Genomic DNA, 25,230 nt, shown 5'->3' on the forward strand with positions numbered 1-25,230 from the left:
ACACTAAAATAAAGATTTAAAAACATTAAAGTAGATTTCAACATTATCCATTTTTTAAAGAAAAAATAAAATTCCTTTATCAAAGTAAAGCTATACAAAATGCAAAATTTTCTTTTCAAAAGTATGGTTTACTATTCAACAGTTTTCATAACTGCTGATGGGAAATCCTCTTTGCCAAAAATGACAGAATCACACAGTAAAATAAAGTTTACAATGAATTTCTGAATAACTCTGAACCTATTATATGAGGCTTTTTCTACACAGAAAGGGCATTAACATAAGATATTAACAAATATCTCCATTACTGTGATGACTGCATAAACAAATGTAATTATATATATGTATACATACATGTCATATGCCATGTCCTGGAGAACACTTTTTGCTAATGAGCAATAAAGTAAAATATAACTTTTAAGGGTAGAGGAGGGAGTATAAAATACATTAGAAATACATTAGAAATCGATTCATAAGTTAATGCCCCTACCATTATTTTAAGTTACATTTTTATGGCAGTTTATATAACTAAAATACATTTAAAATATTTAAAATAAAGTTAAATAATGAGGCAAAGACAAATCAACTATGGAATGTAAGATGGGAGTTATGAATCATTAGCAAATACAAAGTCTAAAATATTTGTTACAAGAGTTATAATTATGTTATCAGTTTCCTCTTATTAAAACATCCTATTAATTACATAATTACTAAGCCATTAAATACATCAAAGGACAACATTGCGTTATGTCTTCTGAGTTTTGTGGCTACAGACTCATACTGAATAATTTAGTAAAAAACAAGTGAAAAAAAAAAGTAAGAGTCTCTGAACAGTTAAGGCAACAAAACTATGTATCTAAGAAGAAAAAAATCACTTTCTTTACCTTAGAAAATTAAACAAAAATGACTTTTGATATTAACTGAGTCCTTAAAAATCAATTGATATGTTTACCTTGTCCCAAGATTTGAGTTGGCTTAGCCTGCGAAAACACATGTTTTGTTTTGCTTTACCACTTGAGAATATTTCATAGTGTCACTGACTAGTTCACAAATCCCATATTTGTAAGGAGAAAAGCATGTATGAAATTCTGTAAAACTTACATGATTCTAATGCACCCACATTTTACAAATGACAGCAATTTGGCTCCAAAAGAAGATACTAAGATTAGCACAAATTTAAACTCAGCAGAAGAGAGGTAGATGAATACTATCTAGCATAAACCTAAGTATAAACACTTTATGAATCCAGATTAATAGCTTCAGACCAAAAAAAAAAAAAAAAAAAGACCACTATTTGGTGACACAATGAAGTATATATAAAAACAAAGTTATCAGTAATGAAGGGACTAACTATATAATTCTGCTCATAATTTGACTTAATGCTAGTGAATATCTAAATTATGGTAGAAAAACAATGTTTTCATTAGACAACAACTTATTGTATCTGTAATTAGGAATCTTTTACATGGTATAAAACAAAGTTCCAAGGAAAAGACAAAAAATCACAGAACCTATAAACCTCATGGAACACACAACTATAAATTCATTTGCACAGCTGCTACTACATGCATCTGATTTTCAGTCTGTGTATAAAGTAGAAGTGTGTGCAGCCTCAAGCGGTTAAATTAATAACTCATCCATGCTATTCCTTTAATTTAAAAATAAGGAATTAGGGGTGATTTGATAATAAGATCACACTGCATAAAACAAGTCTCTTATTAAAAGTAGTCTATAAATCTTCTCAAATCTGTTTATTCCGTTACTGTCTTTATCAGTTTTTGAAAGTTTACAGCAAAATATCTTAATATCAAATAAAAAGGTACTTGAATAATAAAGTGATAATATTACGAGGGTTGATTTATTACTGTTTTTTGGAAAAGATACAATTAGAATGAAATAATTTTTCTAAAAAAGATTAAAGCTTTGTTTTTCTTCCAGGTCCCTAACTTTTTTGAGATGAGGCAGGAATAGCAAATATTTATCTTCATTATGAAAGGGTCACAAAATCACAACCAAAAAGTTTTTTTTTTTTTTTTTAAATAAATGAGTTTCCTACCTGATAAGCCTTGTGACTGATGCCATATACTAATGGATTTGCTCTCATCCGGACATAAAGATAAGTGTAACTTATCCACTTCACTGCTTCTTCTACATTAGTAACTGTTCCCAGAGCAATCTGTAAAAAAACAAACAAACAAACAAAAAAAATAAAAGTAATGCACTAAAATCAAATATAGTTATTAAATGAAAGACCATCCCATCAAAAGTTAAGATTAAAATATACAACATGATGCTGTACGGAAAAGAAGGTAAGCACAATTACTAGACACAAGATTTCTCCAATTAATTAAAAATCCTGTCTCATTTATTAGAAATACTATCTTCCCAAACTGAACTTAATTATATTATGGTATATGCTTTTTCTTTTTTAAAATCTAAATAGGCTTTAATTTCACACAGTGTTAAAAAATCTCTGTTATTCATTAATTTTCCTTGTTTCCTCTTTCTTTTGGTTTCATTTTATGTGAACAAATTACTGAAAATATTAGGGTAAATGCACTAGAATCAAAACTATGTAAACCTCAAGTAATACACCTCTTTGTGATTCTATGTATAGTCAATACTAAACCACGAGGGCATCACATATTTTTTTACCTCTAAATATAAACCTTATGTATGACTGCCAGTATAAATATACAATATGCACACAAAAGAAATAATTTAAAACACAACAATAGTTGTGTAAGTTGAGTAAAATAAAGGTTAAGGATTGTAACTATTGTAACAATAGTATATAAGTGGAGTAAAATAAAAGGTCAAGGATTGTTAGAAATTTCTATGGCCCTAAGAAAGAATCTCAGTGAAAAGTTTTCTAAAAGATAAATTTTCTTGGCCACTAGTCTCCAGCAGTCATTTTGCTCTTACTTAAAGTGTTTAGTTTAAAAGTTCATTCGAGTTGTGAATTAATTGTGTAATTTTTTGGGAATGTGTAATTATTTTTTTTAAGTTCTTAATACTTTAATCAAAGAAGGGCAGTTGTTCCCTATGTAAATTTTTACATTTTAGGAGAAAATAAAAAAAAAGGCAAAGCAAACCCTCTCAGTTTAATGCTGAATATCAAGGAAAAGACTTTATATTTGTTTTATTTCTGTTTTAATTCTTAATTCTGTATAAGCAGGTTTGTAAAATAAATATGATACTGCTCAGCTATCTTTAGTTAGTTAAGAAGAAATAGTTAATATATAAATGTCATTATAATACATCATTAATATTTGTCATTAAAAATGATCAAAAGGCAAAAAAAGGTGAGACAGAGTGACTATTTACATATAAATTAACATCAAGTTGCAACAAGTAAGAGTGAGAAAGACATCTATAAGAGCTCCCTTATATGTGGAAATTGAACCATCAACTCAGAAACAAAGTAGAATGGCTGCCAGGGGTTGAGAGGTAGAGGAAGTGGGAAGATGGTGGTTAATGGGCACCAACTTTCAATATTAGGGAAACAATTTCTGGGGACCTAATATCTAGCACGGTGACTTTACTTAACCCTTTATTATTTTCTTGAAAGCTATGGTATGAAGAGAGCCTTAATGTCTCATCATAACAACAAAAAATAGTCATTATGTGAAGTGAAGGATGTATTTACTAACTTTATTGTGATAAATATTTTACAGTATATACATGTATCAGTTCGTATAACCTTGCATGTTGTCATATCAATGTATCTACACAGAACTGGAAAAAAATGTACACCAACATTATTTAAGAATGACTAAACCATCCATAAAATACATGAATAATACATGTTCTAAAATGTGAACTGTGAGATTTTCTACAAAATGCAGACCAACAAGACATAAATTGAGCTACAATTACACATTTTTTAGTCTGCCGAGGTGAAGAAATTAGTTTGCAATATGGCCAAAAATCTGATAGGGTATCTAGCTTGTGGTTCCATTATTTGGCAGTCAAACTGTTTATTTCCTTGTGACCTACAGATATTTCTAAATAATATCATACAACTCCTAAGAGTAGAAATTTTTTTAAAGGATGAAACAGGTTTACTATTATTTGCAAAATAAGACACAGTAAATTAACATTAATAATCACTTTTTGTTAATAAGATTAAAGGTGGAAGTAGGTAACAAAGATTGGATTAAATACTACAAATCCACCAAAAAGAAACAGATGACCCAGAAAAATGAAAGTCAATTATAATATTACATCATATTTGAAATTAATACTTGAATGCCACCTAGTGATAAAAATAAAGATTTACTTGTAAATACTTGCTGTCATCTAGTGGTTACTTAGTATAGGAATATTTTATAAAATGTATTTTTCAATTATCTTTTTAAAATTTATCCATTTTTCACAGTAATCATAAAGAAATGCAGAATATATTACTTCATGTCATATACAATGAAAAGATAATGAATATGTGACAAACAGAGCACAGTCTCAGGTCTCAAGAAGTTTCCTAGTCTTTTAAGATACATGTACCTAAGATGACAGAAATGAACCCACCATCCACAGTGCCAAGCAGTAAATTCATATTCCAAAAAGCTTTTAAAGAACTTCTAATATGTGAGTCTAATAAAAGTGCCATAAAAATATGCTACAACAGAGCTTTGTGTTCTCCTGAGTAACAGATTGTGGGGGGAGGGAGGGATACACCTCAAATTTGGGGTATTTAGGAATTTAGAATTGGGACTCAAAATATCACTTTATATTTAACTTTAGCTAGTCAAACTTTACTCTTTAAAGTTACCTTAATTGCTCACCACTTATTTGTTCAACTGAAATCTGTGTGCAGGCATTAAATATAAATTGGGCTGAGTATCAAGGGGATTATGAGATAATGGAAAGCAATACAATATTTCACTGAACACCAACTTGAGATAGATCTTTGCTAAATTTTTGTAACAACCAGTGAGCTTATCTCTATTTTATAGATAAAAATTTGAGACTTGAAATGCAGTGAGAAAAAAACCTGGTTAGAACAGAAAACCTATGTTAGACAATAACTTGAACCCAAAGTGTGAAGGTTGGTCAGACTGTGGAGGCCTTGAATACAAGGAGGAGGTGTTTGTAGCACTACTTGCAGAGAGAGAAGGACTCAAAATAAGGAGTGAATATACAATTACAGATAGGTTAACATATTTTAAAGTATGGACTATGGAAGTCTGGTACAAAGTAGATACCTAGAATGCCTGTTGAAGAAATTTAAATAACATGCTCCAGTTACCTTTCAGTGCAAAATTATGTTGTACAGGGCTAGGTCTTGTGATTTTTGACAATAGATTTAGAGACTAAGCACCATCAGGCATCAATGAACAAAGATGCCTCATTAAAATGCTTGCATTAAATTATTATTCAATGTAATACTTTCTCTAACATAATGATGAGAACTGATTATAATGTTATGAAAGGCATTAGCAGATGCAACATTAGCAGTTGACCACTACAACACTTAAAAGTCCATTATCTTAAGAACAATATACATTCTTCATAAAGTAATTTTCACCAGGTTTCCACAGTTTATCAATTTAATTTCCTACTTACTACAATTTAAGGGCATTTGTTTCCTTAACAAGAAAACTTTTTTTAACTGAGAATTATTCCAGTGCACCAAATATAAAAAAGACATTTTAGCAATGGCTATCCTTTAATATACTTGCTAAAAATTTCAAGGTATATGTTTCATTATTTACTGTCATAAGGCATTAAATAGAATTATGGTTAGAGTTATTAGCTGGTCTTTCTGAAAATGATATATCCTATATAAATATTATGAAGTGAATCAATAGATTGTAATTTACTTTTAATTTCTCGGAAATGGACCAAATATTTTCACTGATGTTAATCTGTCCCTAAGTAAGAAAGTTCATAAAGGATAAAAGCAGTACTTCATTTACCTGTGTTTTCTACCTTGTCATTTTGTGTTTACTATTTACAAAATCTATCAAGGACAGCTATTCTTGGCTTATAAATTATATAGTCTTCCTTGATATGCTTTTCCAGAAAAACTGCATGAAAAATCCTGGATCTATAAATCAAGTATTTCATGACTTCCATTTAACATATTCACCTTTAATTTATAAGATAACAATCTAGGCTATAATGAAAAGACTAACTTTGGAGTTAAACAGACCTAGTTTCAAAATGAATAGTTGAATGACCTCTATACCAGCTATATATCTCTGTGAGAACAATAATTTCTACTTAGCAGGAATGTTAAGGGGTGAGGGAACATACAAGAAGTACCCATCAGAGTCTCTGGCTTTTACAGTACAGTTAGGATTACTATTATGCTGTAACAGGTTTTTCTATCATTGGATGGTGACCCATCCATACCTAACCATGCAGTAATCGTAGGCAATGCAGACTGAATTTAAAATATCTTTTTGTGATCGAAACTTATTTATTAATATTAATTTTCTTGTATTATGGTTAAAGGCAAGTGTCTTTCATATTTTTTTTCTAACTTCCAACCGGTCTCCCAAATTTTATCTGTCCTTTGGAACCCAGATCAATTTCACCACCTTCATGAACAAAGCCTGATATCTGAAAGTATTTTTTTTCTTTTACTGACAGCTTCCATGGAATTTAATACTTTCCAACATTACTGCACTGTGCTCCTGCACACTTTTCTCCCCTGTGGACTACACACTACTTAATAGAAAGAACTAAATAGAGAAATCTGATATAGGATATAGTATCCGGTTAGTAGTCTGTTTATTAATCCATCTCATATTTTCACCCCACTGTCCTTCAAAAACCTTTTAAAGGTTAAAAAAAAAGTAGTAAAGTGTTGACTGTGAGAATAATTAAAAGTATCATGAAAACAGTGAAACCTCACTTGAATGTCTGACACACAGAATCTTGAATAAAAGAACATTAAGCTTTTTTTACAGGTTAAGATGTTACCTAGGCTTTCAGAATTTGCTATTTAAGTCTTAATACAAAATGCACATGTACACATGAAACAAATTATGTTATCCCTGCTCAATTTAAGCAATCATTTTATATAATAAAAATCAAATGACCTAATGGAGTTTTATAAGCCTTACAAAACTTTATAAAATACTGTGTAAAAACTTAGTCAAGTGCTGTTGCTTCCTTGCTTTGTATAGCTTTCTTTAGTTTCTGTCCTATAAATAAAAACTCGTAATTTAAAACTTATTATTTTTAGTATCATTTTTATTAGTTATTATTTACATTCTAGAGAGTTCTGAACAAATCAATAATACTGCCATTCAATCTTGTGTCTTATGAATATGTAAGGCATAAGCTGTATTCCTAAATACTACAAAATAGCAATCAATCCAACCTTTATTGGTCATTCTTGAAGCTAATGATTCCATTACAACCTTTTTATTTAGTTGTTCTTACCTCTGCATTTAGGTTATCTGCAAGGCTTTCCAGAAACTGACTCTCAATTGGATTTTGTTGAGTGAGCAAAGTGAGGTAATGGCTGAGCTTATCATGTGTTGTTATGATGATTCCTTCTCCAAATGTGTCAAATTGTGGTCTTCCAGCTCGACCAAATATCTGCATGACATCTAAAATTCCAAGGTCAACAAAGGAACCTCTCTTTGCGGCATAGATTTGTGTTCCCTAGATGAGGAAATGTTAATAAAAATTTACATAAACAAACACAAATGTAATCCTGATGAGCTGAATGCTGAAATTAGGCAAATATGGTAAGGTATCCAAAGTGTACTTTAACTAATCCTTTCATCATCTGTGACAGAGTTAATTTTCCACAACATAAGTTAGATTCTTTTGGAGAAAATAATTCTGCTCTTCTATAAATAACATTAAAAGTCAATGAAACTGCCACATTACAATAGATTTCTAAATACATCAATTTCACAGGTTTGTTTTAAGACATACACAAATTCATGAACATAGGAAGGTCAGCTCTTACCTTAATAATAACAGCATGAGCAGGAAGATTGACACCCCAGGCTAACGTAGCTGTACAGACAAGGACTTTTATATGCCCATTAGAAAACAAATTTTCAACCAAATTTCTGTCCTGCCGAAGCATTCCTGCATGATGAATACTAAAGCCATCTGGGAATAATTCTCTTACTTGCTTATTTCTTGATTTTTGCACCTAGAGCAGATAACAACAAAACAGAAAAAGTAACAGCATTTAAAAATAATTGTTATTTAGTGTCTCTGTTCAGTCAGTTTATCAAAGAAAGCAGCATGAAGTTATTTTTTTTTGCATGAAGTTATTTTTAAGCATCTTAAGGTCTTTATAATGTTCTAAACAAAATTGTAAAAGATTATATAGCATCTATCTTAAAACATAAGTAGCCCAATCAGGATGCAAAAAAAAAAAAAAAAAAAAGGGATGAAGTTAAAAGAAGTCCATTTTACTCAGTTGTCACATTCTTAGGATCAACCAGGCTGCCTCCTACCATTTCAAAACTGCTATTTCAAAAAGCATAAATCTCTGTGGCATCAACTCGTTCACTCTAAAGGCCAGAATTCTTAGAAAGCAGAATCCCACACAAACCACCCTCATAGTACATAACTTAACAAACAAGGATAACTTTTTTCCTAAGTCCCTTTTCTGACAATCCACATCTACTTTGACTAGGGTCTTGCCTGAGACTCTCACCCTCCTACTGAGATGTCCAATGACATCCCTAGCGAACACACACTTCCTTATTACAATTAGCCAATACTCCCAACTGCGTTCACTACAGGTGTGCCTGATGACCTTTGATGGCAGGGCATTAAACACTGCTCTTAACTCCTTTACAAACGTCCTGAATTTCACTTCTGGTATCTGGCGACCTTCACCTGATCTGAGTTTAGAAGTAGGGTTTGGTTAACTTAGCTGCAATACGTGTTAAATGCTACAGCAGTAGGCAGGATCAACTTTGCTCAAGCCTATGCAAGGGAGAAATTTTTTTCTGCAACAATAAAATTTATATTATCATAGAAAAGTATTTATATAGTGAAAGCTTCTGTTCAAGCATCACATCCTGTGTTTTTTGATTATTGCTGTAAAAATTTCATCTTTTAAGTTTCTTTTGAAACAGTTTTCCATACCTTTTCTGTAAGGGGCACTACACATTGCCAGGGAGATATCAGGGGTCTGAGATTTTGGTACAGATGTTGTCACACTGGTTATCTCTAAGGTCACTTAAAGTCTTAAACTTCTAAACTGGTAATAATTAGCCAAGAAAAGAGCTCACCAGGAAATTGTTGAGGCAATACATTAACAAACCGCACCATCTAGTGGCCAGTGAGTAAATAACAACGGACACATTTTGAGCCTTTCTCACAAACAAAATACTCATAATACTATCTTCTTTAAGTTTATGAGTATATTCTTCTTCTTTTTTTTTTGTGAAGTGTGGTAAGTTTGTTAAAAAATCATTTTGTGCAAACATATGATGATTAACTACTGAGATGCCCAATGTTCTCTGCAGCACACACACGCTCCCTTACTACAATTAGCCAATACTCCCAACTGCATTCATTACAGGTGTGCCTGGTGATCTCTGATGGCAGGGCACTCAAGACCAGTATTAACTCCTTTACAAATGTCCTGAATTTCACTTGCCTCAACTTTCGGATAAGAGCTACTACAACTGTCAATCATCTTTTAATGCTAAAACCTGTATTCTTGTTCATTACATTGCACCAACTCAAGATAGAATTGACAAGATAATTCAAAGGTTTTCAGGCAGATCCCTACACATTTCATAAAGGTACTTAATTTCCATTACCAGGCATATTAAGCTAAACAACTGCTATGAATATGAGAGAACTTGGGGACAAAGTCAACTTCAGAGTACTTGCTAGGATATAACAGTTCATTCATGGGCCAAGGATCAAGAGAAGAGAAACACTTTACTCCAGTTTTTAATCCAATATTTATGAGCATAAACTCAGAACTAACAGAGAAAACTAACAGCCTGGAGACTTTCTACAGCCTTTCTTGCAGGTGAATATGCTGTGAGCTTCTGATGTGGTTTTATAAATGTAGATTGGTTAGTCAAACTGCAGTTGAAGAAGGACCTGCTGGAACATCAATAACAAAGGAAAGAAGGTGGGTAGGGGAATACGTAGCTGTGGTGAGTATTCTTACAATGCAGCAGGTGGGTCCTGGAGTACAGATGGCACCTCCAGGAGGGTATAAGTAGCTCTGGGGGTGACTATGTGGATGCATCTGTCTGGTCTCTGAGGGGAATTAAGAGACATGAGTTGTTTCTCTCTTGTCTCTATTCTTACTTAAATTCTGTGCAGTTTTGTTTTAATCTTTTTGTGTAGAAGAACTGGAGTGCAGGCCAGAGGTGTAGGGGAGAGAGGATTCACTAGAGACAAAGTGGGGATCAGGACTGGCAGAGCTTCTGAAATACACTGATAAAGGGAGCAGTGGGTGAGACAGGAGAGGTCTGCTGCACATAAGTGGGTTATCTCCCTGGCCAGGGATTGAACTTAGGCCACAGGGGTGACAGCGCTGAGACTTAACCCTTGGCCACCAGGGAGACACTTTGTGCAGCATTTTTATTGGTTTATAATGAAATTGTTCACTTTCTGCTGTTCATTCTTAACTATCTTTGAATATGAATCCGTGGCTTGATCTGGCTCACAGTACAAACAAACAAAAATCACTGGGGAAGTGGCCTAGGGAGTTGGCCTCCCCCAACCTTATTTTAAATAATATCATATGGCAAAGTGGGTTGTTTTTCCTTTTGGGTGTACAGTTCTATCCATGTTATTATTTGTTCTATATGTGTAGCCACTACCACAATAAGGATACAAAAACAGTTCCTTCACCCTAAAAAATTCCCTTATATTTCTTTCTAGTTAAAACTTCTTATCTACAAACCCTGGTAACCAATGATCTGTTTTCTATCCCCACAGTGTTATCACTTTGAAAGTGATTTTATGAATTGAATCAAATAATAAACTATTGGGGCTAGTCTATTTCATCCAGTTTGATGTCTTTTAGGTTCATCCAAATTGTTATATAACAACTTGTTACTTTGTACTGCTGAGCAGTATTCTATAGCATGGGTAAGAATACATGCTAATTCAATTAGACTGAAGGATGTTTGGGCTGTTTCCAGTCTGCACAATCATGAATGTACAGCTTGTGTGTATGTATGTATAAATATATTTTAATTTTTCCAAAATAGATAGCAAATATGGGGTCACTGCATCATATGGCAAATGTATGTTTAATTTTATGGAAACTACAAAGCCATTTCCAGGGGGACTGTCCCAAACTGCATTTACGTTAGCAATATATCAGAGTTCCAGGTATTTTCCATGCCAGTTAGCACTTGAGATGGTCATTATATTTTACTTTAGCCATTGTAATAAATGCACGGGGTACTTCACTGTGATTTTAGTTACATTTCCTTTACGGTTAATGATATGAACCATCTTTTCATGTTCTTGGATTTATATTTCTAATTATCCCCTCAGGTTACTCTGATGCACACACAAAAAATTAAAGACCACTGTTCCTTACAGGAAGTTGAGTGGAGTGTTATTTTTTCCCACCTATGTACAGTGCCACCATACAATTTCAACTCAACAGACTATTTAGTGCTAAGCACTTCACATTTATTACTGTACTAACTTATTTACATTCCTAAGAAAAGTTTTTGCTAACAAATTTATAAAACATGACAGTGACTGAGAATTCATTGTAAAGAGCCAAAATGAAGGCCATTTATATAAGAAACATCTATTTATATCATGTGCTAAATCCAAGGAAAACAACAAAGGAATTTAAAACACCATCTGAGCTTTGCATAACCTGCAAACTGGAGAGAAGGACAGACCCATACACAAATGTTTTCTATTAAATATACTGACAGGTTACCTTTTACATATCTTATGCTTGCTACGCTTTACTAAAAGCATGAATCATTGATGTGCTCATCTTATCAAAGAAGTCTTTACAGAAAATGTGAAATGTAGGTCTTGAAGGACAAGTGATAGACTGCTAAATGGGAGGTGGCGGGAGCAGGAGAAGTATTTGAGCTATTCCTAGTGAAAGAGTAGTGTGTCTGAAAAGCATTATGTTCAGGTGGGGGACAAATGCAGAAAATGAAGTTGGAAAGGAAGATTGGGGTTCCTAATAGGCAAAAAGTGGCCAATTGAAGTTTTAAAGCCACAACTTCCTAGTTGTGCCAAGACTAGTGGTTGGATGAGGTGCTTGAAACAACAATCCAAGTGAGAAGATGGAGTCAGAGATTAGATAGATCACATGAAGTCCATAGCTAGACAGAGGTTGAGTGAGATATGAAGGTAGGGAAAGAGTTAGGATTGTGTTGCGTTTATTCTGGCCTTGGGTACACTAGCGGCAATCATGGGAGAATGTTATAAACAAGATAAAGTCTTAAGACTATGAAAAATTGAAAAAAATTTTTACTGGTAAAGATACTCATAAACAAATTAAAAACAAAGGATTAACTAGAAAAACAGGCATTTTTACACGTACAGAGTACGTGTAATTTAATACATTATGGGCCATGACAGGAATAAACAACTTATAGAAAAAGAAACTGAAATGGTTAATACGGAAATACTCAGTCCTAATAATGAAGTACTATTTGGTATATTAATCTGTCATTAACTTAAAAACTTTGACACTGTCTATTGCTGGCAAAGTTATGTGGGAAGAAATTACTACTGATGAAATGTAAATTGAGCAATCTCTTAGTGGGCAATTCAGGACCACTCACCAAAACTGTAAATGTATGTACCTTGTTGATGGATAAATTCCACTGCTAGAAATATGCCCACTGGACATCATTATAACCGCTGAGAGAATGAACAAGAGCTTTTACTGCAGCACTGTTAACAATAAAAAATAATTGGAAACAACAAAAATATCCATCAAGATGGGACTGGGTAAAAGAATTATGATGATGCTCACACTGTTGAATGAATTAGAGTGGAAAAATCTCCATGAGGTATTGCTGAAGTCAAAACAAAACAAGATACATGAAGTTGTGTATGACATGATCCAATTGGTTCACACTAAACACGTATGCAATCATACAATGGATGCTGTACAAAATCTTCTGTTGAAAGAACTATAAGAACATTTAACACGAGTTTCACTTGGTAAAGTGAATGGATAAAAGATGCTTACAGGCATGAGTTACAGAGATAAACTTGTTTACTACAAGATGCCTGCTGCTTTCTGAAGTATCAGAACAATCACTGCTTTTCACCTAATTCTACTTGGAGTCCATGCTATATTATCCTCTGAATAGCCAAAGAGCTATTCAAGGACACCATTCAAGATCTATTACTATACTTACCGAATAGTGTTTTTCTATACATGGAAATTCAGTATAAAAGTACACCAGCTGTGAAAAGGTTCAAGGAGTCATGTGTAATATGAGAATTGTTTAAGCTTAGTTTCCTCTGATTTCCTATACCTACTTTTCACAAGTGAACTTCCTATATAGTGCTTTATAATCAGGAAAATTAAAGTAGAATAGCCAATTGCAAAAATAATCCATCAGTACAAAGATGTGGCTACATTCTTTCCCTCCACTGAAAGCAAACAGTCCTTTCATGACTTCGCCTATCTTTTATGCATACCATGAAGAAATGTACAAATTCTTACACACACACACACACACACACACACACACACACACACACACACACGCACCCTACCAAGATTGAGTCAGGAAGAAATACAAAACCTGAACAGACCAACTACTAGCAAAACAGAAACAATAATTAGCCTCTCCCTAAAAGCCCAAGACTAGACGGTTCCACTAGTGAGTTCTAATAAATCATACTTTGCAAGGATCAACATCACTGTTATATAAAAAAACAACACACACACATCCCACACATATCCCTAACAAACATGGATGTAAAAAATGCTCACAAAATCTTAGCAAAGTTCAACAATTTATCAATATTAAAAGAATCATGCACCATGAGCAAGTGGAATATATTCCAGGGACACAAGGATAGCTGAACACCTGAAAATGGATCAGTGTAATTCACAACATTAATAAAGGGAAAGGTGAAAATCATATGTTCAGGTGTTGTTACCACAGCTCTCCCGGATGTTATTTTTGTCATTCAATGTTCATAGAAGACTGTTAAATGCTTTAACAAAATATACAACATGAAATAGGGGATCTTCTTATATTGTTTGGAGCATAAACCAATAACTGACTTCTCTTTTCACAAAGAAATTGGCCAGATCTAAGGAATACAATATTCTCTTCATCCCTAGGTTTTTTTCTTACTCTTTCTTTTAAAAAGCTTTTATTCTACTTTACACCTTCATCACTGAGATACCTGAAATTCTTCCTCTGATGTCTGTGCCAAGAGATCCAAGGCCTGCCATTCTTCTGTACCTAAAAATTAAATCTTAGAATTCTTCAAGATTAGGTCTAAAGCCTTCTCCATGAAGCTTTCAGAAAAAAATCATCACTCCTCCTGTTCCTGTTCTTAGGATAAGTTCCAATAGCGGTCTGTTGCTACCTAAACTAAATCCAGCTATGATCAGAATTTCTGAAAATCATGTCAAAAATTCTAAGTTACAGAGATTTGAGTCTGGTATCTGGCATAGGGACACATTGGTAATAGGTAACCAATGACCTATTATATTCTTATCTCCATAATACATGGTACTTTTTTTTTTTTTTTTTTGCTTCTGACTCTATTCTTTACTCTTGCTTTCTCCTTCATAGGCAATGCAACTCTTCTTTCTACTCTCTGGAACTACCAGTCATTGATCAGCAAGCTCTATCACTCTCTTCTCTCAATCTTGCCTTAGTTGAAATTTGGTTCTCCTCTAATGACTCCATCATGCACCCCTTTCAAATGGTGATACATATTGTCTCTCTCCCTGTCACCATTCCTAGGGAATTATGTTCTCATCATTTGCAAAAACCCCTGCTCCTTTAAGAGGCAGTCCATCAGGCAATGCCACCTGCTACTAAACCTTATCCAAGACAGGATATTGCATCTCATGCTTTTACTGCATTTCAATTCCTGTCATTATGTTACGTGGTGCTATTTCCCATGAAGACCTCCCAAACCCTTACCCTTTGTAATGTCATCATATTACTTCTACCTCCAAAAGAATGTATCTACCTTTTTAGGTACTATTTTGTATTTTCTAGATACTATTCATTTTCCTTTTGTATGTAAATTATAGATAAATTAATATTTCAAAACTGATATCCATCTACATTTCCAGGGATTAATAGTCTTACTAATTGAATCTGGATATCCTTGGAATGCTTCCTTACTAAAGTTTTTCCAATAAAACAACAATAGTATACCAATTAACCAACATTTTTGAAAACAGCATGGCTCCTTAATAAGATATAAAAATTATTAGAAGAAATTTGTGCTGTTTCAAAAACACATCTCAAAATCCAAGAATGAATTTTTTTTTTTGCCATATAGACACTGAAAAACTGCTTAGAAAGAAAACAAGCTATTGATACTAAGTATTTGTAACTTAAAAACAAATTCCTTAAAATTGGGGAAAGGTTGAGCTATGAAAACAAGAATGGTTAATAAGCAAAACAGGCCACCCTGAAATAGACCACTGTGGAACACTGATTAGTTTGAATTAAAGCGTTATTTTAATAAAATAGCAGGTGCAAGAAGGACACCTTGACCCTCCTTTGTGTCCATGAGAGGAGATAAATTCTTCATTTGAAAGGTATATTCCCTCTATCAGAGAGACACAAGGGATCTTTGTATCCTGTATAAACAAACCATGTTACATCACCAATCTACTTCTCCAAGTCCAAACTCTATCTTCTTGTCAATTCTTGTCTGAATGATATAAAAGCTGCCTGCTTGAGTAACTTTGTGGGCACTTACATACAAAATTAAACTATTTTTTTCCTCTTAATCAGTCTCATGCCAATTTAACCAGCCAAAGAAACCAAGAAGAAAGGGAAAACCCACTGTTCCTAAGGTTGGTAGATCTAGATTAATAATAAAGCCATAAAATGAGGCTTTAAGGATACCACAAGGATGTATTTTATTAGTGAATTTTTACTAATGTCCTGATTTTATAAATAGATATTTTAAATAGCTGCATTCATGAAATTTGCTGCATGATCCACCATTTCTATCTAAAGAAAAAATTCTTAGAATCACTAATATATATAAGGACTGAACCAAACCAACACCTAGAGAAATAAAGTACAGGGGTGAGTTTGAATACTAGAATTTTTTTAAACCCTATTAAAAATTCTGGCTATAGAAAGGAATTTATTAGACTGGCATCATAGAAAAAAGAAACTAGAGATTCTAAATGATATATTAATTCAACTTAAAATCATAACTAAATGCAATGGTTTAATAAGAATATCTGCATCCCTAATGATATACTTCTATACTGTAAACTGCTACTATTCACTGAGTTGTTCTATGTACAGAAAATAGTGGTTTCTTAACAGAGTCTCTTTGTGGGATAAGGCAAAAAGTAATGATATGGAATATGAAAAAGGGAAATTTATCCATGTTGCTCAGAATGTCCTCTCACCATTTTAAAATTTGGGTATAGTAAAAATTGCATATAGTAGATATATAATACAAGTTAAGTTTTAGAATTTATTTGTCACTTTCCAAAATAATTCTGTATGTCATTCCTGTTGTTCTCATAGTGAACTACTAGAGATGTTATTGATCTCATTATTCCTTTTCATAGAAGAGGAAGTAAATTTCAAAAATAAGTCCACATGATTTTTAGAGGTATCACAACTGCAGCTTTTTGTTAATGTGCTATTGTTAGGGTTTTATTTGGAATTCAGGAGAGATTCCCTTCTTAGGGAGGAAACCTAGTCTTTATCTCTACAGGTTAAGCTACTCTGTGATACATTACTTTACCTATTTTTTTGTTTCATAGAAAAGTTGGAAATACAGTTGGTTTTTCATATACGGGGAGAGTCTGCTATTAAAGAAGGGAGTGATGAAATGAATCCTGAAGTGTAACTGCTACTAACTAGGAAAAAAAGAACTCATTTGGAGCTATGGCTAAGTCACAGAAAAGCCTAGTTATTTATACACTTGCTTACACACATATACACAGAAGAGAAAGAAACATTTCCTTAATCTAATTTTATTATTTATATAAATAAAGTTATAATGTGTTGAATAAAACTGTGAAGAAATGCTTTTAAAAATCATACTTGGTAGGTCAGGAATTAAGATGGATACACGAACACTTAGGGGTGAAGTATCACTATGGCACAGTAGGAATTTGGCTGTATTTCCATTAATAGGAGTCATAAGGCTAAATTTCTATGTGCTACCATAGGAAATTTACCTTCTAATTTTATTTTAATGTTTTGGGTACTTAATTTCTCATTTTTCAAAAACATGGGAAGAAATATCTCCTATCATCATGGTAATGGCTTCCTTAGAATTACTAGAATGTTAATATCATTCAAGTTATTCAAAAGGCACTTCAAGAAATAAGAAACACACTAGCAATAGAAAAATAATCCAAAATTTGGAGTTTCAATATTCAGAAGATTATCATATCTTTTTAAATAAAGTAATATCCACTGTAGAAAGGCCAATTAATTTTATGCTTTCTTTAGAGAAATGAAGTATATGATAGACTAAAGAAATATTCTCCCATTTTACTTTAAATTAGACTCAAGAGTCCTACAAGCTTATAAGGTAACATATCAGGTTTACTTTGGCTTTTGAATAAGAAAGATAGAGGGCAGTGAAAAGGGGAGACTTGATGCAAATCATGGCTCTACTACTTGCTACCTGAATGACTATGGGAAAATTGTTCTCTCAGTCTCAGTTTCCTTATCTATATGGGGAAGTTTCTATAATGGACAGAATAGCCTGCAGATGAAATGAGATAATGAAAGTGAGAACATTCATTACATTGTTTGTCTCAGAGGTACAAAAGGAAAAAAAAATGGTGATTTTGTGGTATCTAACTATCAATATATGAAAGGCTAGAAATATAATGGTGAACAGGACAATGTTCCTTGAAAATATGAAATTATTAGTATTTATAGAGTTCATTCTTGTTCAAAACATCCAGTAATAATAGTTGGTCAGGATAAAAATCAAGTATAATAAAAAAAAAAAGAGAGACTTAAAATGACTAGACTTCCAAAACTACCTAGTGTATTAAAACTTGTCTTTTTTTTTTTTGCAAATAGTAATCTATGAATTTGTTTTTGGTGACACTGTCTTAATTAAACATTATTTGAAAATATTTCAGTAAGAACTATTTATAGATGCTTTAGAATACTTCAAATTATATTATTTACACATATGCCATATCAAGGGTAATAATAGTGCCAAGGGTAATAATAGTGCCAATACATCACAGGTAGTTGAGGACTGAATGAGTTAGATAAAGCAATGAAAACAAAGCCTAGCGTTAGAAAATTCTTGATGTCAAATACTATTATTATAGCACTTAAATGATAACTTGCATTATTTAGAATAGCAATTGTTTTTTCAGAATTGAGAAGTACGAAGTAACCAGAAAGCCACAAGGTGGCTCTCAAGACTTGGCTTTTAAACACAACAGAGTTGCTTTGTATTTTAAAAGAAATGAAACAAGACATATGAATACCAACCTAACTTTTTAAAGACTCACAGATAACTAATAAATACCAAAAAACTACAGCGGTGTAAGTAATATAGTAGAAAATGATGATATGAAATGGAAAAAAAAATGAATAGACACTGGAATTTTAAATTGGAGGAGAATCTGACATTTGAAACAACGGGCACCAGAACATCACATTAAGAATTTTAATTATCAATATAAAATGGTGAAATATACAATGCAATATGTGAAAGTGCACAGCACAATATCTAAGAGCCAGCAGTGATCACTAAATATCAGCTATATGATATGCACATGAACTATTTTGAAGTAACTATCATTTAGATGGTTTTATTTGAAAATTTATTTGTAGTCTTAAACAAGAACAAACTTTTTCTACAAAGGGACAGAGGATATTTCCAATCTGTGGATGACATAGTCTCTGTAGCAACTATTCATTTCTACACTGCAGTGCAATCAATGGAACTATAATAAAGGAAGAGGATTGTTTTTGAATAAAACTTTAATTATAAAACAGGTGTCACATTTGGCTCTCAGGCAGTAGTTTGCCTACTTAATTTATAGGCATTATTTGTAAACCTTAAGATACCATCAATATCTACATCATCTAAAGAAGTGCTTCTAAATAATGTACATTTAAGATCAGTTGGGGATCAAGATAAATGCAGACTGTGCCTTCGTGTGTCTCTGCTGGACCTGATGGCTCTGCGTTTTCCAATGAGGATCCAGGACTGTTATGTCTTTTGGTCATACACTAACTAACAAGGCAGTTATCCTCCAACATTTTTGTATCAAACTTTCACATTCTTAAAAATATGTTTTACTTGTGCATGTTATATCTGTCCATATTAACCTTAGAAATAATTGAACAATTTATGAAACATTTTAAATAATTCAAAAAAACAATAAGCCCCATGTCAGCATATTTTATGAAACTTAACTACATTTTATATTTTAACTATATTTTAAAGGACAGAATATATCACTATAGTTGCAATGGCATGGAAAGAAGTGTGATAATAGCATACATCAAACATTTGGTATCCTTGAAATATCATTAAGTGAAGAAAAAAGTAAATTATAACACAATAAAATGTGTAAAAGTATCATCTTGGAAACTGGAGACCAGGGGACTTCCACAGAAAATATCTGGCATCTTGACACATCATTTGCTTTGTTTCTCGGAACCTGCCATTATTTCCCTACCTGTTTTTCTGCATGTCCATAGTCAGATCCTTGTGTCGGTAAAAAGTACAAAATCTGACCATTATTTTTCGCTCTTTCTATCAGAGACATAGCTGTTCTTACAGTGGCATTTCGAGCATGTACAAACACCATCACCTAAAATAAAAGAAAGCAATTTATTTAATATACACATTAATTAAATATAAACAAGTACTTTTTTTTCAAAATAAACTCAATTAAATCTTCATTTCTTTATTTTAGCACAAGTGTAAGTAAGATAAAGACAAATAAAATTCAGTAACAAGGCTTTACCTATTGTTAGTTTGTAAATTGGCATAAGTTACTACTGAAATTAATGAATTTATAAAATCTGGAATTGATTTGTATATTTCTCTTTTGAAGATAATTTGTTAGCACAATCATATTATGGGGAAAGAGAACATCAAAAAAAAAAAAAAAAAACCACATAGGCCATATTTACCCACAATATGTTTTCCAGTATCATAAAGATATTTGAAGAAATTGAAAACAGTAAAGAACATGCTTGCTTGGACAAAATCATGTCTAAGAACAACCATCTAAATTATAGCTTAGGGAACTGCTAGAAATGAAAATGCACCTAGAAGGTATTTGATATTTTTGTTGTGGTACAGCTTCCTGTGGTATTATCTACAGAATATGTGGAAATTTGAATTAGAGGGATATTTTGTCAAGGAGAAGAGGAAATAAAATACTTCCAAGGACAATCACCACACAGATTGTGAATGCAATTTAAAAGAATAAAATAAGTGAGGGCTGCACTGCCTGTATTTGCGGCTGTGACTGCTGTATCTCCTCTGTTATGCTGCTAATCAGCTTCCACTTCTGCCCTCATTCAGCTTAAACAGAGGCTTCCCAAAGAATCACTAATATGATAAAATAATTTTACTGTTTCATATGGATAGCTGATCATTTTGAACACATATGGTGTGAATAAAAGCATCTTCAGGTAACCGATATTTTCATAAACATCTGAAATATACAATGTAAGGACAATGCTCACAAGCATTTCACTAATGCTTTGGAGGACTTTAAGACAAGTTTTAATGCCAGCTTCCAAACTAACAACTCTAAATTGCTTTGGAGTCACATTGCTATTCCCCATAGGCCACAGAATTTGCAGGTATTAATTCTTGCCTCTCCCCCTACTTTCTCTTTATACCCTGTCATTTATGTTTTTCTGTATTTTAGAGCTTGTATTTTATTTGTATGCTACCCATTTAGGAAACCTGGCTTTAGAAAGAGAATTAAGAGGCTTTTGTGAACTGTTCTAATAATGTTTTGAGGACAAATAACTGGAAATGATCAGAAAGGAGACATGGTAACATAGGTCTGGAGTATATGCTGAGTAATAAACCCACAGTAACCTGATGTTTGTAAACTTGTCAAAGAAGATGATCCACATTGAGGATGTTGACAACAATCAATCAAGAAATAAAATGCTTTACTGACTAATATTCTTTTATGGTATATTCAAAGTGAAGGCAAGTAGATAATCCAGAGAAGACAAGTTCAATGAAAAACATCCTAGAGCATTCAGAGACAGTAACACAAGTACTTCAAGTCATCTGGGGAAATTTAACATAAGTTAATCACAGTCTTCCATGATATAAATTTTGAGAATTCACACTTTGTCAAAATTCTAACTTACTGATACAAAAATGCGTTGGAAAGAAATACAGACTATTTTTTGAAGAGTACACTAAAAATATTTATCACAATAAGTTTCCTTGATACTTGGAAAATTCTTGTTTTCCTTATTTTCAACTAAGAGAAGTCACAGGTCAGACTGACATACTCTCTGGATCCTGGGAAAACAGTTTTACTTCATAGGATGTCAAGAAACTGATATTTAGACTTATTGTAATAATCTCATAATTACTGACATAATACTAACTTTGAGAGAAAGTTCTGTGAACCATAATAAACTGGTGAAACTACAGTTCAGAATTTGACAAAGGCTATCATCTTATTCCTTGTGAAAGGCAGAGATATTTCAACTGTGTCTATATTTAAAGGGTAAGGGAGGTTTTTTTTCTTACATAAAAATAATTTTTGTCATCTCTCAAGCCTCAACATTAAATCTTAAGAAGATCTAAAGTGAAGTTACTTATGAAGTCACTGAGAAAACTATTGTGAACTAGAAAGACAAGATCCCTGAACTCATGGAGGTGACACTCTCGTATGACAGATTAAAAACAAAAAAAAAAATTTTCTTACTTGACAGGTATACACTGGCTATGGATAGATAAAATACTGTTAAAAGTAGAGATACGAAAATGTGCAAGATAAGGTTCTTTTTCAGAAGACACGTAGAAAATAAAGAGGTGGGTAACTTAGAAAGCTAACCCAAAAGGCTAGTGGTTTCCTTCATTCATCCATTTTAAGATACTTACACAGAGTCCTAACAATGTACTACAATAATAAATATATTTCAAGACTCCAAATTGGCCCACTACTGCCATGGTGAAAGTCAGTAGCAATGAACCTATCTGGCTGTAAAAGCTGGGTATAGAACAACAATATTCAGAGTATTTGTCCTTGGTGATTTTAGCGTGTTATTTTGAAGAAATATGTTTTCGTTCAACAGGCCTTATAATGAGGCCCAGGGACCAGAATCACTGTTAGTGTCTGTTAATATAGGTTTTGGGGTCCTTCTTTAAAACTAATTTACCAATACTAGGGTAGGGTCTAGAAACTCAATCTATTAACAACCGTTGAGATGATTACGTCACTATCTTCTGAAATTAATTACCACCAATTTATTCTTCTCTGAGGTTAAAAGATGTTTAACAGAAAGCATAAATAAAACAACCACTACACAGATGATTTTAAAAATTTCCTATAACCTGTCTTTATTTAACGATACATATGATACATATCAGAGATTATTATGTTATTTTCTATAAATAGTCTAGCCCCAAGATCATTTCCCAGATGGACTGGTGTTTTATAATGCAGCCAGATTTCTATTCTCCATAATTCAAATGCCACATTATGTAAATTCTGTTGAAATAACAGATATGGAGAACATAATAGAAAATAAAATATGACCCTAAATCTTCATTAATTATTTCAGTCTGACTTGTCAACTTATCATTTTGCAAATTATTTTCTATTACAGTCAAGAGAAATATTAGTTACAACTTAAAATAGCAATTTCTTTTTATTAAAGGATCCATCATGTCTTGTTCAGTAAAATAAACTATTTTTCTTTTTAAGAACTTTCTGTCTAGAGGCTCTAATAGAGGCCATTAAAAGGTTTGGGTCTCTATAAACATACTTGATTTTATGGTTTGCTAATTTAGTTAATTAATTTAAATAGAGTCATGTGAAAATTATAACTAACAGAGAGGACAGCACTATTTCAATTGGCACAAATAACACCAAATTAATCTTAGAAACACTGCTGGTAACTGAACAGCAGTTAAATGGGTGTGGGTCATTAAAATGAGATTAGAGCAGTAAACTCAAGTCAATAGTATACTGGTGAATATTAATTGTTATATAAAACTTTTTATTTTGATCTTGGGTTTGTTTAAGTAAGTGCATTAAAATATTTTATATACTTTTTTTTTTAGTTTAAAAAAACATTCACTTGGTTTAAAAATATATAATGAAGTTAGTTTTAGAACAGGAAAGAAAATACGGGGCCCTGTTATTTGACTAGTCAAAGACATCATGATGATTAAAAGTAATGAAAGAATGAGATCTCATACGATAATTATTCAGAAAACTAGAATGTTTAAGTAACTGATAATGTCTCATGTGTGTTCACAGAAAAGGGCTAAGTTACTTGAAAAAGACTAAAAGTTTGGGCCTTCCCTGGTGGCACATCAGGTTAAACACAGCACTAAGAAGCTAAAGCCACTTCAGCATGAGTTCAATCCCTGCCCCGGAGGTGACTCACATGGCACCAAAGACCTCTCCTGACCCACCCGGTGCTCCCTTCAACAGTGTACTTTGTCAGTCAGCCTGTTCTGCTGCCCCCTCTGTGTCTGATGAATCCTCTCACTGCACCTGCACCTCTGACCTGTACTTCAGTTCTGTATGCATAAATGAATAAATCTTTAAAAAAAAAAAAAGACCAAAATTCTACTTTGAAATATTATTAAATAGCAGTGTTATGTACAATAATTTATTTAATCTCTTGGGTTCTTATTTCCCTAGGACCACATATAGTCACTGCTATTACAGTATTACAGCAAAGATTAAAGGATATAACTGGAAAATACTGTATTTGGTAAAGCAACAATTCTCAAAATTTAGATTTTTAGAAACACAAATTGCTTTTCCTACTCTCTATACCTCTTTCTGATTAAGTAAATCTGAGTCAGCTCAAGAATATGCATTTCTAACAAGTTCCAAGGAGATTTGGTACTATTAGTACAGGTACTCTGAGAATCTCTGGCATAGCTTATAAGCACAAGCACCATTGTAACGGCAGTAAACAGTAATAAAATAAATTTAGCCTAAAAAGATGAAATAGATCAGTAAATGATTGGCACTTATATAACTACTCATTTATGTCAGTGTGTTTAATATAAAAAATAGTTTCAAAGAGCACTTATCTTTTAATAACTTTTACAAGGTTGAACCTGGACTTGTGCAAGATGAGCTAGGTATTTAAAGAAATAGAATATTTAAGTCTGAGATTATTTGAAAAGAGGAGAGGCAAAGGTTAAAAGTGAAATCTGAATCAAAGTTTCTTACCTAAAATTTTCTGTTAGGAGGAATACTCAGAATGGAAATGTCTGGAAAGGATGCAACATTGTAGAAACATAAAGCACAGGAAATCTTGTGAGGAGTGATGTTTGGTCATAGTATTGGGTTTTGCAAAGGCTAAAGAAAGAGGCTTGAAAGTGAGGAGGTTCACCTCTTGGTGGTTTATATTTTCACTGTATCAGCATAGTCATTCATTTGTCTTACTCTCAATTTTTGTTTCTTAACCCAGTTTACTCAAAAGAACAATAAGTACCAGTGCTCACAGTATCACTAGCACTATTATAAGAGTAATAAATCACACATAGTGATTATAAAAGTGTGTGGTATCCTGACCAGCATCATCCTCATTAGCATTAGGAACACAGCTTATCAAGAACAAATTAAAAACCCAATTCTAGAGCTGAGTGGGAAGATGTGAGGGTGGGGCCTTTCTTGATAATCTCAGTGCTATTGCCGTGACAGCTGCAGAGATGGCCTGAATACGAGCCTAGGGTGGGAAATAACCCACTAAAAGCAGTATTTAAAAATTATTTTACATTAGAAAAATAGTTTGAATTTATCAGAGAGAAGGTCATAACTGTGAAAAAAATCACAGATTTTTATAAGGGATTATACATTAGATGTGACTCAAGGAAGTATAAGAGAAAAAAGTAGACAAAATTTAGACAAAGCCTAAA

The 25,230-nt window shown here is 32.7% G+C and overlaps 1 protein-coding gene across 1 annotated transcript in view; it reads right to left on the reverse strand.

The window, feature by feature from the left end:
- The window catches only part of ASCC3 (activating signal cointegrator 1 complex subunit 3), a 232,059-nt gene that overhangs the window by 108,815 nt on the left and 98,014 nt on the right, over window positions 1-25,230 (reverse strand). Inside the window, exons 14-17 of the mRNA XM_004673727.2 lie at window positions 19,811-19,945; window positions 7,934-8,125; window positions 7,396-7,620; window positions 2,054-2,173 (exon numbers count right to left, since the gene is read on the reverse strand). Coding sequence (XP_004673784.1) covers window positions 2,054-2,173; window positions 7,396-7,620; window positions 7,934-8,125; window positions 19,811-19,945 — 672 coding nt within the window. The remainder of the gene's footprint in view (window positions 1-2,053; window positions 2,174-7,395; window positions 7,621-7,933; window positions 8,126-19,810; window positions 19,946-25,230) is intronic.

Source organism: Condylura cristata, unplaced genomic scaffold, assembly GCF_000260355.1.
Source record: "Condylura cristata isolate star-nosed mole 26May11 unplaced genomic scaffold, ConCri1.0 scaffold00001, whole genome shotgun sequence".
Taxonomy (NCBI): Eukaryota; Metazoa; Chordata; class Mammalia; order Eulipotyphla; family Talpidae; genus Condylura; species Condylura cristata.